General features: G+C 41.4%; 1 protein-coding gene across 2 annotated transcripts in view; it reads left to right on the top strand.

Annotated features, from left to right (window-relative positions):
• Positions 1 to 14,945, top strand: part of LPCAT (lysophosphatidylcholine acyltransferase) — a 72,036-nt gene that overhangs the window by 41,726 nt on the left and 15,365 nt on the right. Inside the window, exons 3-7 of one of the 2 annotated variants that reach the window (XM_076204613.1) lie at positions 6,208 to 6,425; positions 8,659 to 8,771; positions 10,847 to 11,001; positions 11,776 to 11,913; positions 12,511 to 12,636. In XM_076204613.1, the coding sequence (XP_076060728.1) occupies positions 6,208 to 6,425; positions 8,659 to 8,771; positions 10,847 to 11,001; positions 11,776 to 11,913; positions 12,511 to 12,636 (750 nt within the window). The remainder of the gene's footprint in view (positions 1 to 6,207; positions 6,426 to 8,658; positions 8,772 to 10,846; positions 11,002 to 11,775; positions 11,914 to 12,510; positions 12,637 to 14,945) is intronic. The other variant, XM_076204612.1, reaches the window with a different exon arrangement.

Below are 14,945 nucleotides of genomic sequence, written 5' to 3'. Positions count from 1 at the left end.
TCTTCTTGATGGACCTCGAGATTAGGAAACTGATCTTTTCTGACATCCATCCTTCAGGACTACCACATGCAAGCACAGTACCTATCATTGATCCCTGGTGATATGTTTTAGTTTTTCATTAAGTTTTTTTTTTTCCTATTCAACATATTTTAGTAAGATGGTTATATAAATTTATGCAACTGTTTCAGACTAGATTTTATTCTTCCACATATGTATTTGGAAATTTATGTATATTTTGTATATTGATTGAGGTGAATTTTTGGATAGGTTTAGAATACTTGAATGTTTTGAATATTTTAATTTCATATATTGCCCGCTGTACTGCCTTTGCAACTATACTGCCAGTGAAGGAGAGGGTTAATGATATCATTTCCAGCTGTCTAATTTTTTTCTTTTATTACTTTCCCTTAACCTCCCCCTCTCCTCTTCCCTGCCTCATTTAAACCTTCCTACGTATCCTGCCATCCTTCCGTTCTCCCTGATGCCAGCAAAAGTAATTGTCAGCAGGGCTGACAAGGGTAGTCATGTGTCATTTTGTTTTATATTTCTTTATTTTGTATATATATATTTTTTTTGGCTTTGAGAGCGTGTTATGTCTCCTTAGTTGCATAGGCTCCAATTCCTATCAACATGCCTTCGCAGGGCATAGCATAGACAATAGAGCATGAGTTAGTTTGTAGATGTCGTAGAATACCAGATTTGTTCATATGCTCGGTGTTTCTCATTAAGCAGGAATGTTGTCGGATTTCACACGGCTAGGCTTAGGCACTGTTTATTATTAAGTGGACGATAAGAAATGCATACCATGCTGAAATTCGCTGTTGCCACATGCACCCATAAAGCCCATATACAATTGCAAAGCCAATGAATGTTTAGCAATGGACTACAATACGTCCTCTTCCAAATTGAGGCCCTTTACTGGGTAATGATTGCTTTTATTATTTTCATTATTATTTGTTTCAGTCGTTTATTTATCTATTTGTGTATTTATTTTTTGCAGTGTTACTTCTGAATACTTACGTGTCATTTCTTTGAACTGTTGTTACTTTCCCAATCCACCTGCTATTTTTTTCTCCTCTTCCCCTGTCACTTGTTTCTTCCCCTCTCCTCCCCATTTCACTCTCTCCCTTTTTCCCCCATCACATCCCCCTCTCTCCCACTCCCCCCTCTCTCAATCCCTCCCTCCCTCCCATTCTTCTCTCATCTCTCTCTCTCTCTCTCTCTCTCTCTCTCTCTCTCTCTCTCTCTCTCTCTCTCTCTCTCTCTCTCTCTTTTGCCACCCTTGTCTCCCATGCTTCCCTCTTCATCCCCTCTCTTTCTCTCTTGTCACCCCCCTCCCCCTCTCTTTCATCACCCCACTTTCCTCTCTTTTGTCACCCCTGTCCCCCTCTCTTCCTTCTTACCCCTCTCAACCTTTCTCCCATACCCCTTCTCTTCCTCTCTCTTCTTCCCCTCTCCTCCTCTCCCCCTCTCACCATCTTCTCCCTATGTCCCAATACCTCTTTCTCTCTTCTCTCTCCCCCCCTCTCTCTCTCTCTCTCCCCCTCTCTCTCTCCCTCTCCTCTCCCCCCCTCCCTCTCTCTCTCTCTCTCTCTCTTTCTCTCTCTCCCTCCCCTCCCTCCTTCCCTCCCTCCTCCCCTCCCTCCTCCCCTCCCTCCTCCCTATCTTTCTCTCTCCTCCCTATCTTTCTCTCTCCTCTCTCTCTCTCTCTCCTCCCATCGTCATCTCATCTCTCTCTCTCTTCTCTCCCTCCTCTAATCTCTCTCGTCCCATCCTCTCCTCATTCTATCTCTCGTCCCTCCTCCGTCCTCTCCTTCCTTCCCTTCCCCTCCCCATTCTCACGTCTCCTTCCCCCTCTCTCCGTTCCTCCCATTCTCCCCTCCTCTCCCTCTCCCCTTTCCTCGCCATTCATTTTCCTCCCCCTCCTCTCTCTCGGATCCTCCCCATTCTCTCCTCTCCCTCCCCTCTCCCTTCCACCTCTCACTCCCACTCCCTCTCTCACACCCACTCCCTCCGCTCCCTCGCTCCCCTCCCCTCCCCTCCTATCTCCCTCACCGCCCCTCTCCCTCCCTCTCCCTCCTCCCCCCTCCTCCCCCTCGCTCCCTCACTCTCTCCCCTCTCACCGACGTTACCCTACTCGTCTCCCACACGACCGCACCGACGCATCCAACTGCAGACATATCGCCTCGCTCGCCAACGCTCGTCCAGCACATCCAACTCACACCCCCAACGTACACTGACCATCCACTCTCCCTCCCCCTCCTTCCCCCACTAACGCCGCTCCTCCCCCCCTCCCCCTCTCCCTCCCCTCCTCCCCCTCTCCCTCCCCTCCTCCCCCTCTCCCTCCCCTCCTGCCCCTCTCCCTCCTCCTACCCCTCTCCCTCCCCTCCTCCTCTCCCTCCACTCCCTCCCTCTCTCTTGTCTTTCTTCTGTCATCCCTCTCCTATCTTCTCTCTCCCTCCCTCCCTCCCTTCCCCATTCTCCTTTTTCCATCTCTCTTTCCCCTTCTCTCTTTATCTCGTTCCCCCCCTCTCTCCCCCTCCCCTTCTCTCCCCCTCCCCTTCTCTCCCCCTCCCCCTCGCTCCCCCTCTCTCCCCCCTCCCCCTCTCTCTCCCCCTCCCCCTCTCTCCCCCTCCCCCTCTCTCCCTCCCCCTCTCTCTCCCCCTCCCCCTCCCCCTCTCCCCCACCCCCTCTCTCCCCCCCCCCCCTCTCTCCCCCCTCCCCCTCTCTCCCTCTCTCTCTCCCCCCTCCCCCTCTCTCCTTCTCTCTCTCCCCCCTCCCCCTCTCTCCCTCTCTCTCTCCCCCCTCCCCCTCTCTCCTTCTCTCTCTCCCCCCTCCCCCTCTCTCCTTCTCTCTCTCTCCCCCCTCCCCCTCTCTCCTTCTCTCTCTCTCTCCCCCTCCCCCTCTCTCCTTCTCTCTCTCCCTCCCCCTCCCCCTCTCTCTCTCACTCCCCTCTCCCTTTCCCTTTCCCTCTCCCCTTCTCTTCCCTCTCTTCCTTCTCTCCCTATGCTCCCCCACTCACTCCTCTCTCTCCCTCTTTTCCCCCCTCTCCCACTCTTCGCCCTTTCCCTCTCTTCCCCCTTTCCCTTCTCTTCCCTCTCTCCCTTCTCTACCTCTCTCCCTTCCCTAGCTCACTACCTCTCCCCATCTTTCTCTCTCCTCCCCCCCTCTCTCTCTCTCTCTCTCTCTCTCTCTCTCTCTCTCTCTCTCTCTTCCCTGCCCCCCTCTCTCCCCCTGCCCCCCTCTCCCCCTGCCCCCCCTCTCTCCCCCTGCCCCCCCTCTCCCCCTGCCCCCCTCTCCCCCTGCCCCCCCTCTCTCCCCCTGCCCCCCCTCTCCCCCTGCCCCCCCCTCTCTCTCTCTCACTCACTCCCTCCCTCCCTCCATCTCTCTCTCCCTTCCTCCCTCCCTCCCTCCCTCTCTCCCTCTCCTCCTCCCTTCCTCCCTCTCTCTCTCTTCCTCCCTTCCTCCCTCTCTCTCTTCCTCCCTCTCTCCCTTCCTCCCTCCCTCCCTTCCTCCCTCCCTCCCTCCTTCTCTCCCTTCCTTCCTCCCTCCTTCACTCCCTTCCTTCCTCCCTCCCTTCCTCCCTCTCTCCCTCCCTTCCTCCCTCTCTCCCTCCCTTCCTTCCTCCCTCCCTTCCTCCCTCCCTTCCCTCCTCCCTTCCTCTCTCTCTCTTTCTCCCTCTCTCTCGCTCTCTCTCTCTCTCTCTCTCTCTTGCTCTATTTATTTATTTCTGCCAGAATGTAGCCAGGTGCTGGTGTTGTATGTTTGTGATCTCTGTGTTACTATTGACTGAATGAGCATGGTTCCTTGTAAGGAAAGGTTTCAGTGCTTATTTATTTTATTTGGAGTTTTGTTCTGAGGTTAAGGTCTTCTGCTGCCAACTGCTTGGTCTTGGCTTTTCACTCACCTCCTCAGTGTGTTCGGGATTTGTGTTGGAAAGCCTTCAGTACAGTGATGTCTCCCACAGGTGAAAGCGTTTAAGTTATATGGCCATACTTAAAAACTCTTCGCCAGCTCTGGGGAATGCTTTCTACCGTTACAAAGTAGAACTTCACTAATGTCATTGGATATAACAAAAATCACCAGTAGATTTTGTAGATAAGCCAGAAACCCAGGAAAACTAGGTAAAATCCTACTTACTAATGAACTAGAAAAAAAAAATGGGTGAAATCCTACTTTCTGATGGCCAAGGCTGGCTAAAGATTTATAAGTGTGGCCCATAGTGTTGGTAGGGTTTTATAATGCAGACAGGTTTAATCCATTATATGGGGATGTTTCTACATATGAATAAGTTTGTTGGGCAGTAGGGAAAGACAAAGCCATTGAGGTATGTCACATTGTTGAAGGTCTTAAACTCTGTTGTATGAAGTCATTTATTTATGTGGCACTTCCTTCTGTTATGTACTTAGAGCTTGCTTGCCTTTGCTGCTTGATTGCTTGGATGTCTATGGAAGTACTTGGGTTTAAGGCTGAGCTTTGGTCAGGTTAAAAAGGGAAGCAACCAGGGGACCCAAAGTTATACCCAAAACCACACATAAAAATAGTAAATGTAGACATCATATAAGTCAGAAATACTAATCATTAAAAACAATGAAACATAATTCATAATGAAATAGTAAGAATATTTTGGATTTGTTTTTAAAGAATTGACCAATAAAAGATATGAAAGATAGAATATATATTTAGTATGGCTAGGAAGTACTGATCTGAAAGAAGGTATTTTGTGAGGCATGTGAGTAATGTAGCTATGGTACACAACTACTGTATCCTAAGAGCCTTTGATGTGAAGCCTTGCCTTGCTCAGACTTCCTCTTTAATTTGTGATACTGCATATCTTTATCTTTGAATTTCACTTTCTAGATATGTGAATGTATGGCTGCCCTAAATTAGGTCTGAACTCTGTAGTGCATTGATTTTTGCTTTTTAGTTGTGCTTCAAAATGCCTGCTTCCTTTCTATAAATGATGCACAATACTCTTATTTCATCAACTTTATTTAACCCATTCTACAGTACATTAGTTTAGCTGGTATCTGTAACAGCCCTTTACATCCCCTTCACTGGTGGTATCCATAAGTAAGGTTCCAGGCCTTTGCTTTTGTAGCAAGATAAGAAAATGGATGATTAATAAATTAAAAAAAAAAAAAAAAAAGATTCATCTCAAGGCCATATGTAGTCATGGTGCAAATTTGTCCTAGTTAGTATTTTGTCGATGAAGGAGAGAACAGTGTGCTGAAGTTAATGTTGTTTGACTTTGTGCCTTTGTTTTCATGTAACTGATTTATAAGTCACTCAGTAGGCAAATCAAAATATACAAGATTAGACTTGTTGGTACATTTCTACCATCAAGGCTACTTACACCTGTAATTCAGCTGATAATTCGACCTCTACCTTTGGGACAAAGCTAGGCATCTTTGAAATGTCCTCTTGATACCAGTAAAATTTGAAAGTAATAGTTATGGTATCTCGTAAAGTTCTATGTAGGTTGGAAACTGTAGACTACAATTATATTGCACCCAATAGTTGCTATTTTTAAAAATACCATTTGATGTGAAACACATAAAATTTTATCCTAATATTTTATCATAATCCTATGTTATCAAAACATCAGTGGCACATTTTATATTCCTGATTTTGTCATAATTTTCATAAAATTTAAAATTTTGATTGAAGTGGTCTCTCATATGAATTTCCAGTCACCAAAATGCAGATACAGCCATTTGTTTAAAGAAAAGAAAAAAAATATTGTTTAGTTTGTTTCCCATCAGGACCACCATTTCCATGTTCATGACATGGCATGATAGCACTGCTTGGTCAGTGCATTTACTTTCTTCCTTCTAGTTAAATTCTCTTACAGGGCTTTGTAACCACTTTGCCATGTGCAACTAAATGCATGCATTGTGGTCATTGTTTGTTTGGCTGTCTGTGTCTTTTTATGTGTTTCTCTTACAGCATATGTGGGCTGTAGTTTCATACTTTTCCCCCACTTGTAAAAATTTTTATTTTATTTTTTTATTGTATGGGTGTTTTGGCCAGACTTTATGTGGTAATTGGAAGGAGCCTTTGAAGTGTAAAGGTTACTTGAGGGGGTGTTGGTCACCCTGTGATTGCATTGCACACTGTATTGGTTGTGTTTGTAAAACACTAAAGGTGACCTGTGGGAACCTCTTGATAATTTTGTACTCAGTGTTGGTGCTGTGTTGTCGACAGGCAAATCCGGTGGTACATGGGCTTTATGGGTCGCATGATGATGAGGTGCTTCGGGTTCCATTGGGTCAAACAGAAGGGCCGCATGGCCTCCAAGGCCGAGGCTCCCATTCTTGTGGCGGGACCCCATAGCAGCTTCTTTGATGCCTTCATAATATTCTGGTCCCAGGTGCCATGTCTAGTCAACCGCATAGAGAATCTACAGCTTCCCTTGTTTGGCAGTAGGTTATTGCATTCCTTGTCAATAAATATAATTTTTTTCATTCTCAAGAGGGAGTTCTTTCCAGCTATAATTACTATTGTAGGCTTTAGTTATGTCTAGAAACAAGTTACATTTTTGCTAAGTAGCTTTGAACATTAAAACTGTAGAGCCATGAGGTTGCCAGACATTTCTGTCATTGTTCCCCTTCATTTCTGTCTGTTATTTTCTCGTAGTCATGGTTATCTGGACATTTACATCACAACATCCCCATTGAATTAGAAAATATAAGTACATATAAATGGGAAAACTTTCTATGCAATTACACTTGATAGTTATGAAATCATATGGTGTTTTGTCATAGAGCTTACAATACTGTGTAGTATCATGGGTCAGAGTTCAACTGGTGTCCTGTTGTGATAACTTAAAATGCCCTGAACTAGTTGCTACGTTGGTGTTCTCTTGACTATTTTTACCATGTAAAAGGTTTGCCATTTATTTTATGTACTTAGTGTAGATCCATTTGTATTTCAATGCATTTTCTAATAGCTTGTGAAGACAGATGCCAATACTAGTTACATTTACAGACATGGCAGTAGTCAAAATTCAAGCATACAAACTTGGCAATAGCGAAATTAACAAAAAAAATTTCACTCATACAAAGGAGGCTGTACAAATACCACACTAAAAAGCACTGGCCTACATACTTAATTGGCATTTTTAGAATGAAGGTTTTCCTTTCTTGCCTGTGACATAACTTCCTTGGAATGTACATAAATATCAAAAAAACATGTTTCTGCAATTCATGGTTCAGATTTTGCTTTTATGTGGATTAAAGTGATTGTTTATACAGTACAGTGTTGTTATTATATCATGACAGTTCATTGCAAGGTAGTTGTATATGATTAATGACCTAAAACTTTGCTCCAATATTTCCTTCAAGAATTTTTAGTTAAGGTTCAGATGGGGATGTTTTGGATGGTTGTGACATTTGTATCATACATAGCAGGTAGTCTGAATTTTGTTCCCCAAGCTCATCATTTAGTTCCTTTGAAATTTGAATATATATTACATGGGGATCTAGTGAGTCCCTTTAATCATTGAAGGAATGATCTGGCAACCAAAAATAGAATGGCACATGTGGTTATTCCATTAATACATTGAAGCTTCTACAAAGGTTTTATTGTGATAAGAGCCAGATGATTTCATTCAACTGAGAGGAAGCCTCAGGACTAAATATAATCTAAACTTGGCAACCTTTGAATTGTACCAATAGTAATAACAAGTTTCATTGACAGAAAACCCATAACCTTACAGTAGCTGACACTGGCCCCCATGCCTTCCAACAGAACTGTCTGGGAAAAAATGTTGGCCTGTTGTCTGCGTTTAATCAGTGTAGGATGTTTCTGTCGCCAGCCTTTCTGGAGATCTCTGTGGGAAGAAACTTTGGAGTGTTGTCAGTGTTGTACTAATGTGGGAATCTTTCCTTGTCACTGGATGAAAGTCGTAAGAAGAGGAGAGTTCTCCATGTATGAAAAGTTGTAAGAAATATAGTTGAAGTTTTTAGAGAAAGATCTTGGGCCCAGTCCAGAGACAATATCAGCTTTCTCATGGAAGCATCCCTAGATGGTGGTGAAAGTGTTGATGGATTTGAAGATGAGCAGCAGGGCTCTAATTCCTTCTGACATCCATCTCATAGGACCATATTTGTTATTATCCATTATTGGACACTTGAATAACTTAAAGTAGATATGTAAATTATCTCATTCAGTCCTGGTTTTTCATGTCAGTCAGATCAAATCATCTGTTATTGCTTTCAATAAAATTGGTTGAGTATCCACATGGTATTTGTTTTAAAGCTAACATGAGCAAAGAATATTTTCCAATCAAGTTACTTTAGCTTCTTGTTTATATATCACATCAAATAATCTTTTATGTAATGTGTACCAAATCAAAAGTTCTTTGTGATATGATAGGAAGCTGTTATGCTCAGTGAAGTTTAGAATGAACAGTTTAGGGTTAGGTTATTCAAACTGAGCACTATTGATTTATTTAGTGTTAGTTGTTCCTGCTTATTGTGAACACCTTTAATTTGTTCAACTACTTAGTGTAATTATTTATAAGTATTTTACTTTCATCGTTTAATATGCTTTTGTGAGATAATATGAAATATTGAAATAGTGAAAAACCTTTGATTTTATGAAGCGAACTGAATGTGCCTTTACTTTTTTACTAATACTTACAACCATCAACAGAATATATAAATTACACCCAGCCAGTTTATGTATGGAGAGAGGATCCAAACTCTCGACAGAACACCATCCAGGAAATTAAGCGCAGAGCCACCAGTGAACAGAACTGGCCACAGGTATTGTTGTTTCACCATTTAATATAATAGCTAAGCTACAAATGCTCTGTGGTACCTCCAGTGTATCAATTTTCTAAGTATTACGTAAGTATTTTTAGTCATGAATGAAAGTCCTTTAATCAGCTGTAGATCTGCATTATCCAAAAGATATGTTGGCTAAGTTAGCCACTAGAAAACTGCCATAAAGACCAACTCACAGAATCAGACAGCACAGTTAGTGCAAAAGCCAGAATCCGAAATTAAGCATTTGTGGACAGAAAACGGTCATTTTTGGGTTGCTTATGAAGATGTCGACCAAGAAAAATATTAGCAATAGGATGGTTTAATAGCCAGAAATACATCAAAATACTGAAAATATGCTGATCCCTAGCATCAGAATAGTGGCTATCCCTTGCCTAGTGCCTATACATGTTATCAATAATTTTTCTGGTCAATGGGCAAAGTTGTGTTAAATTGCTTAAGTTTGTGCCCAGAATTAGCAGTAATTGACTAGTCTACAAAGGAGTGACATGAAACCCATATGAAGTTTGTGGGTGACTTATACAGGAAGTAGGATATAGAGGATTAGACTATGGCTTCCATAGAAAGGAAAGCTCACAAGGTGTGGGAGAATGTTGAATAGCATATAGCTACATGCCATGATCCCATAAGTGTTTGTACACACCAGGAGCTCATGGCTTGCCTTGAAATTGGATTTGCTAAGTCTGCAGACATTTAGATGTCACAGCAGTCAATGCAAGCTATGCTTCTTACCAAACATAAATAAATATAGTACATTCCTAGAATTCCTCAGATGGGGACACTTATGTAGCAGAAAGTCTGCACAAGTTTAAATCTGCAACAAATAGGAACTTGAGAGTTTTATTTGACACCTAGTTTCAGCCCTCTTGTCTGCCTGGTTAGGGAATCAGGCATAACATTAAGTTCACAGGGTTCAGATGATGAAATTGAGTCCTTTGATGATTTAAGTCAGGTAATGGATCAAGAAAAAAGTAAATACATGTTGGTAATAGGCGACTTTAATGCTAAAGTGGGGAAGAAGATGGGAGATGAGTCGTGCATTGGGAATTTTGGAGTAGGTGAAAGAAATGACAGAGGCAAGATGTTAGTCAATTTTGCAGAGAACTACAACATGGAGATAATGAACACTTTCTTCCAAAAGCATGAAGGTCGCAAATGGACCTGGAGAAGTCCAAATGGAACAACAAAGAACAAAGTAGACTTCATATTAGGAGATCAGAGCAAGAGCGTTAACAATGTTACAGTCATAAATAAAGTCAACATAGGTAGTGACCATAGAATGGTAGGTTGCACAGCCAAACTCAATTTCAGAGTGGAGAGAAATAAACTAGTTTTAAGATAAAAAATCAGCCTTGCAATGGTTAAGGTGAAAGATATTGTGGAGGTGATAAAAGAGAGGAAGTGCAAATCACCTCTTTCTCTTCTTTGTTCCAGGATTGGTAGATTTAGTTTATTCAATCTTTGTATGTCAAATTAGAGAGTGTTGGTGCCATCTTTGTCATTGCTCTTTGAATTCTATTTTTTTTTTTTTTTTTTTTTTTTTTTTAATGGTGTCCATAGTGTTGCAGCATATTCCAATTTTGGTCTTATCAGTGTAACTACTATTTTCTTTACCATTTCTTCATCCATGTAGTCCTAATAAGTTAAAAGTTTTTTGTATAGATGTGTTTCAAGGTGTAGGTGGTAAATTTTTTTGTAAATGTGAGTACAATGCTTTTATGTAGATGATTGAGCACAGTGAATACAGGAAGATTATTAGAAATGTGGAAACTCAAACCAGACCTTGATGTGACACCCACAGAGTAGATATTGTCTAACATATGATAATTAGACATCTTTGAACATCAGACTGCCGTCATTTTGAAAGAAGAGAATGAAAAGAAATTGGGTAATGTTAAGATTTTGTGGTCAAATAAAATCACAACATTGAGACTGTGTAGACATATTTAGATTAAAAGACCTTGTATATATGATATATATTGATAGTTCATATTGTACCTGTCTTTCAAGATATCTTCGTCTGAATATATTTTCATGATGTAATTTGGATGCAGGTGGTAATATTTCCTGAAGGCACGTGCACCAACCGTTCGTGCCTAATCACATTTAAGCCTGGCGCCTTCTATCCTGGTGTGCCCATCCAGCCAGTTGTCATCCGTTACAATAACAGAGTGGACTCCTTGACTTGGACATGGGATGGACCAGGAGCGTAAGTTGAACTCTCACTCAGATTTTAAACCTTAATTTAGTTTAGTTTTCTTGTTATAGCTTGCATGGAGCAATGGGTAATATTCCTGCCTTGGAATACGGAAGGCCTGGGTTTGATCCATGGAAAGTGCAAAAGCATTTTCTTGGCTTTCCAGCCTCTCTGCAATGGCAGACACCAGAAGTGTGGTAGATCAGTGTTGCATATACAGTACTACCTCTCATTAACAGACTAAAAGGGGGTAACAGTGTCCATTGATGTGAATAATCCATTGATTTGGAGTGGTTTTTTGGTGGCATAGTGATTGCACAGCACTAAACAACAGCACCAAAAACGCTGAAAACACAGCAAACACAGCCAATTAACGTCTGTTAATGAGAGGTAGTACTGTATGTGCTAGCATCTAATCAGTGTGATTGAGCTTATTACACTGATTTTAGACTTCATAACCACAGTCAATCCAACATAAAAAAGAAAAAAAAAAAACATTCGCATGCACTTTGTACCATACATCCAGCCTTACCTGTACCTCACTGTGGGCTGCGTTGTCCCTCGGGGCTCAGTGGATATCCATCTCAGCTGCATCAATAATGGATGGAATAACTTCAAACATTCATAAACTATTGAAGATTTATGTGTCTAGTGTTATTGGGCTTTTGCCATTACCAAAAAAAATTTCACTGTAAGTGATTTTCCTTTTGAAAATGAATGAATTGAATTGAGGGCATATTTGAATAAATATCTTGTGTGTGTATTGATAATATTTGATATTTGCAGACTCAAGATGCTTTGGATAACCTTGTGTCAGTTCCACAATAATTGTGAAATTGAGTACTTGCCTGTGTATACACCATCAGAAGAAGAGAAAAATGATGCAAAGCTCTATGCACACAATGTACGACAAGTCATGGCAGAGTGAGTTCTTTTACTCTTTTTTTCAGTGATTTTAAGGATGTAGGAAGATTGTGAATAGATGAAAGAATGAGCAGGGACATCACCATGTGCTGAAATGGTGGGGATAAACCAGGTCTTGCTGTGGAAATGCTGTGCCTTGCTGCATTGCTATTAACTCGCGCAGTGTGGCAAGGGGCTAAGATGGAATGAAATAGGCTAATGGAGTGTGAAGGCAATTAATGGAAGATGGGTAGAGTATTTCAACGAGTTGTTGAGTATAGAGGAGAAGAATGTTTTGATTGTGGCAGTGGGGTGTAAACATGCTTGAGTTGTTGAATCCTACTGTAGGGGCGCTGTATCTTGCTGCATTGCCTCTAACCCAAGCAGTGGGCAGGGTGGACAGGGACAAATTTTCATCCACAATGCTTATATAGAAGAGACAACAAATGGGTGTGGGATATGTCAAGGGTGCTATGCTTTGACTAGTCCAACTCCCCTATAAGTAGAGAAGTGCCTTTTGGTATGTATATATTGCATATACCAGTTTCTATGTCAATTTAAATGAATGTCTGAGGTTCCCTGTCCTGTGATATTTACCTACATTTCTTTTGGTTCTAGTGCTCTTGGCATTCCAGTAGCAGACTACACATATGATGATTGTCGTCTGATGCACAAAGCCAAGCTCAAGAATCTCCCATGTCAAACTGGCCTCATAGAGTTTCAGAAATTACGTCATCGCCTTGGGTAAGTCTTGATGATAAAGTATTTTAAGGTTTCACTTGTTATACTTGTGTTTTCCTATATTAGCCAACTGGAATCAAAGTGCTACATGGTCATTCTTTCCTCAGGGGCATTTGAACTTCAAAGATTAAATAATATGAGGTTCCTTAGTAGGTCTGGTTTTGATGGAGTGTCTTCTCTTAATCAGTTCATATCTTTTACCCACTGGATCATTGTTTTTTCTATTACAATAGTTGATAAAATATTACCCCAGAACTTTCATTATCATCTGCTTCATATCTCTCCTACTGTATAACCTTTCAATGAAAGTCTCCCACCAGGACTATATTATCACTTTTTTCAATAGTTTTCGTAGAGGAGTGATGTCACTGGCAATAGGACTTAGTATTCATCATTCTGTACCCTTGTCTTGGATGATACATATGTATCCTATTCTCTGGTTTTAGTATTCAGATTTATTACTTCAGATTTACCTTTGCTTAATATTACTTTATTTCTTTTATTTATTTTTTTTACATTTAGCATCATCAAGGGAACAGAAAGAATATTAGGAAGAGCAGTGTGGGGTTAGGAATGGAAGAGGATGTCTAGATCAAATTGTTGTAGAAAGATAATGAGAAGTTTTTGGCAAAAAGTAAGAATGTCATCTGGGCTTCCGTGGATTAGAAGAAGGCATATGACAAGGTTGACAGAGGCATTATGGAATATGTTGTGGATGTATGAGATAAGGGAAAGTCTGTTGAAGGCAATCAAAAATTTCTTATGGGTGGTAGAGCTTGTGGAAGGGTAGGGAATGGGAAGTGAGTAGTTTAAGATGAAGGTAGGGCTGCATAATGTCACCATGGTTATTCAGTATGTATATAGAAGGGGTGGTGAGGGAAGTAAATGCAAGAGTGGTATGCTAGGGTTTGGAGTTGGTGAGTTAGGAGTGAAGTAAAGTGGGAGGTCACATGTAGGTTTAGTATGGATATGGGGTGGATAGGCTGGGTTTGGTTTGACTCGGCCACTACCCCACTCATGAGGGGGAAGTGGCCCTTAGATATATGTTATCAATCAGCCAATACATTGCTCCAGGTCTCTTGCAGGAGACCCATGGCTCCCGGTAGTCAGTATTAGCTACTGAATTGGCCCATAAGTTGTTAAGAGTATGGCTAAGATGTGCATTGTAATAAAGAAATGTACTGTGTCCTCTGATGGATACATGGCAGGTTTTGTGTGGCCAAGCCTATAATTGGTGTGCTGGATGGTGACCTGAGTGCAGGAGGGAGTTGGGTGGTGAGTCTTTGTGATTTGAGTGTGAATGTTTCATTGTATGGATGTGCTGTGCAGTATGGGTGAAAGGTTACTGTAGATATTTGAGTAGTATGCTGTTAGTGGAGTTATTTTGTTGTGTTCAGTTGGTTGTGCATGTGTGATGTAATAAGATGGACAAGTAGGGTTGAAGGCTCTTCATGGAACCTCGTACTTGTCTTTTTAATTTGATGTTCTTTCAGTAGGATTTTGGTTTCTGTGTGTGTGTTCCATTGGAGTTGTTTTAGTGCACCCTGTTATTGTTCTCAATGCTTTACTTTTTGTTTGTTTGGTTACCTTTTTTGGGTCACATGAAGAATTGTCACCCCATGAGATCCTACCTGAAGAACTGTCACCCCAGTATGCTGAATATCAACAGTGGAATAAAGATTAGGTTAGGTTGAATGAGAGTTATGCTTATTGTCATCAACTTATACAACTGAAGAATTGTAAACCCAGGATGACCCACATTAAGAATTGTCACCCTAGGATAGCCCACATGAAGAATTGTCACCCTGTCAAAGTCTGGGGTGATGATTCTTCATGTGATTCGAAGAATCGTTTCCCCAGACTTTGACAGAGTGACAATTCTTCATGTGGGTCATCCTGGGTTTATGATTCTTCAGTTGTATAAGTTGATAACAATAAGTATAACCCTCATTCAACCTAACCTAACCTAACTTATCTTTATTCCACTGTTGATATTTGGCATACTGGGGTGACAAATCTTCAGGTGGGATCTCATGGGGTGACGATTCTTCATGTGGGCGTTCTGGTGTGACAATTCTTCATGTGACCCTTTTTTCTTTTCCAATGGAAGAGTTTGGACATTGTTTTACACTTGGACATTTATTTGATTCATGGTTGTCAGGAGCGAGCAATATTATGGATGATTTCTGAGGGGAGGTCTCCATTCTGTTATTTCTAAACCATTGTTCTATTTTGTCTCAATAAACTTAGGTGCTCTTAGTCACTATCTTTTAGTTGCTGTGCTGAGTTTTTATTGTTAGGTAATCTATGTA

This window comes from Oratosquilla oratoria, chromosome 21 (assembly GCF_046742065.1).
Source record: "Oratosquilla oratoria isolate Oo_2021 chromosome 21, ASM4674206v1, whole genome shotgun sequence".
NCBI lineage: Eukaryota > Metazoa > Arthropoda > Malacostraca > Stomatopoda > Squillidae > Oratosquilla > Oratosquilla oratoria.
Note: the sequence above shows the minus strand (reverse complement) of the source record. Positions and strands in the feature narration are given on the sequence as shown.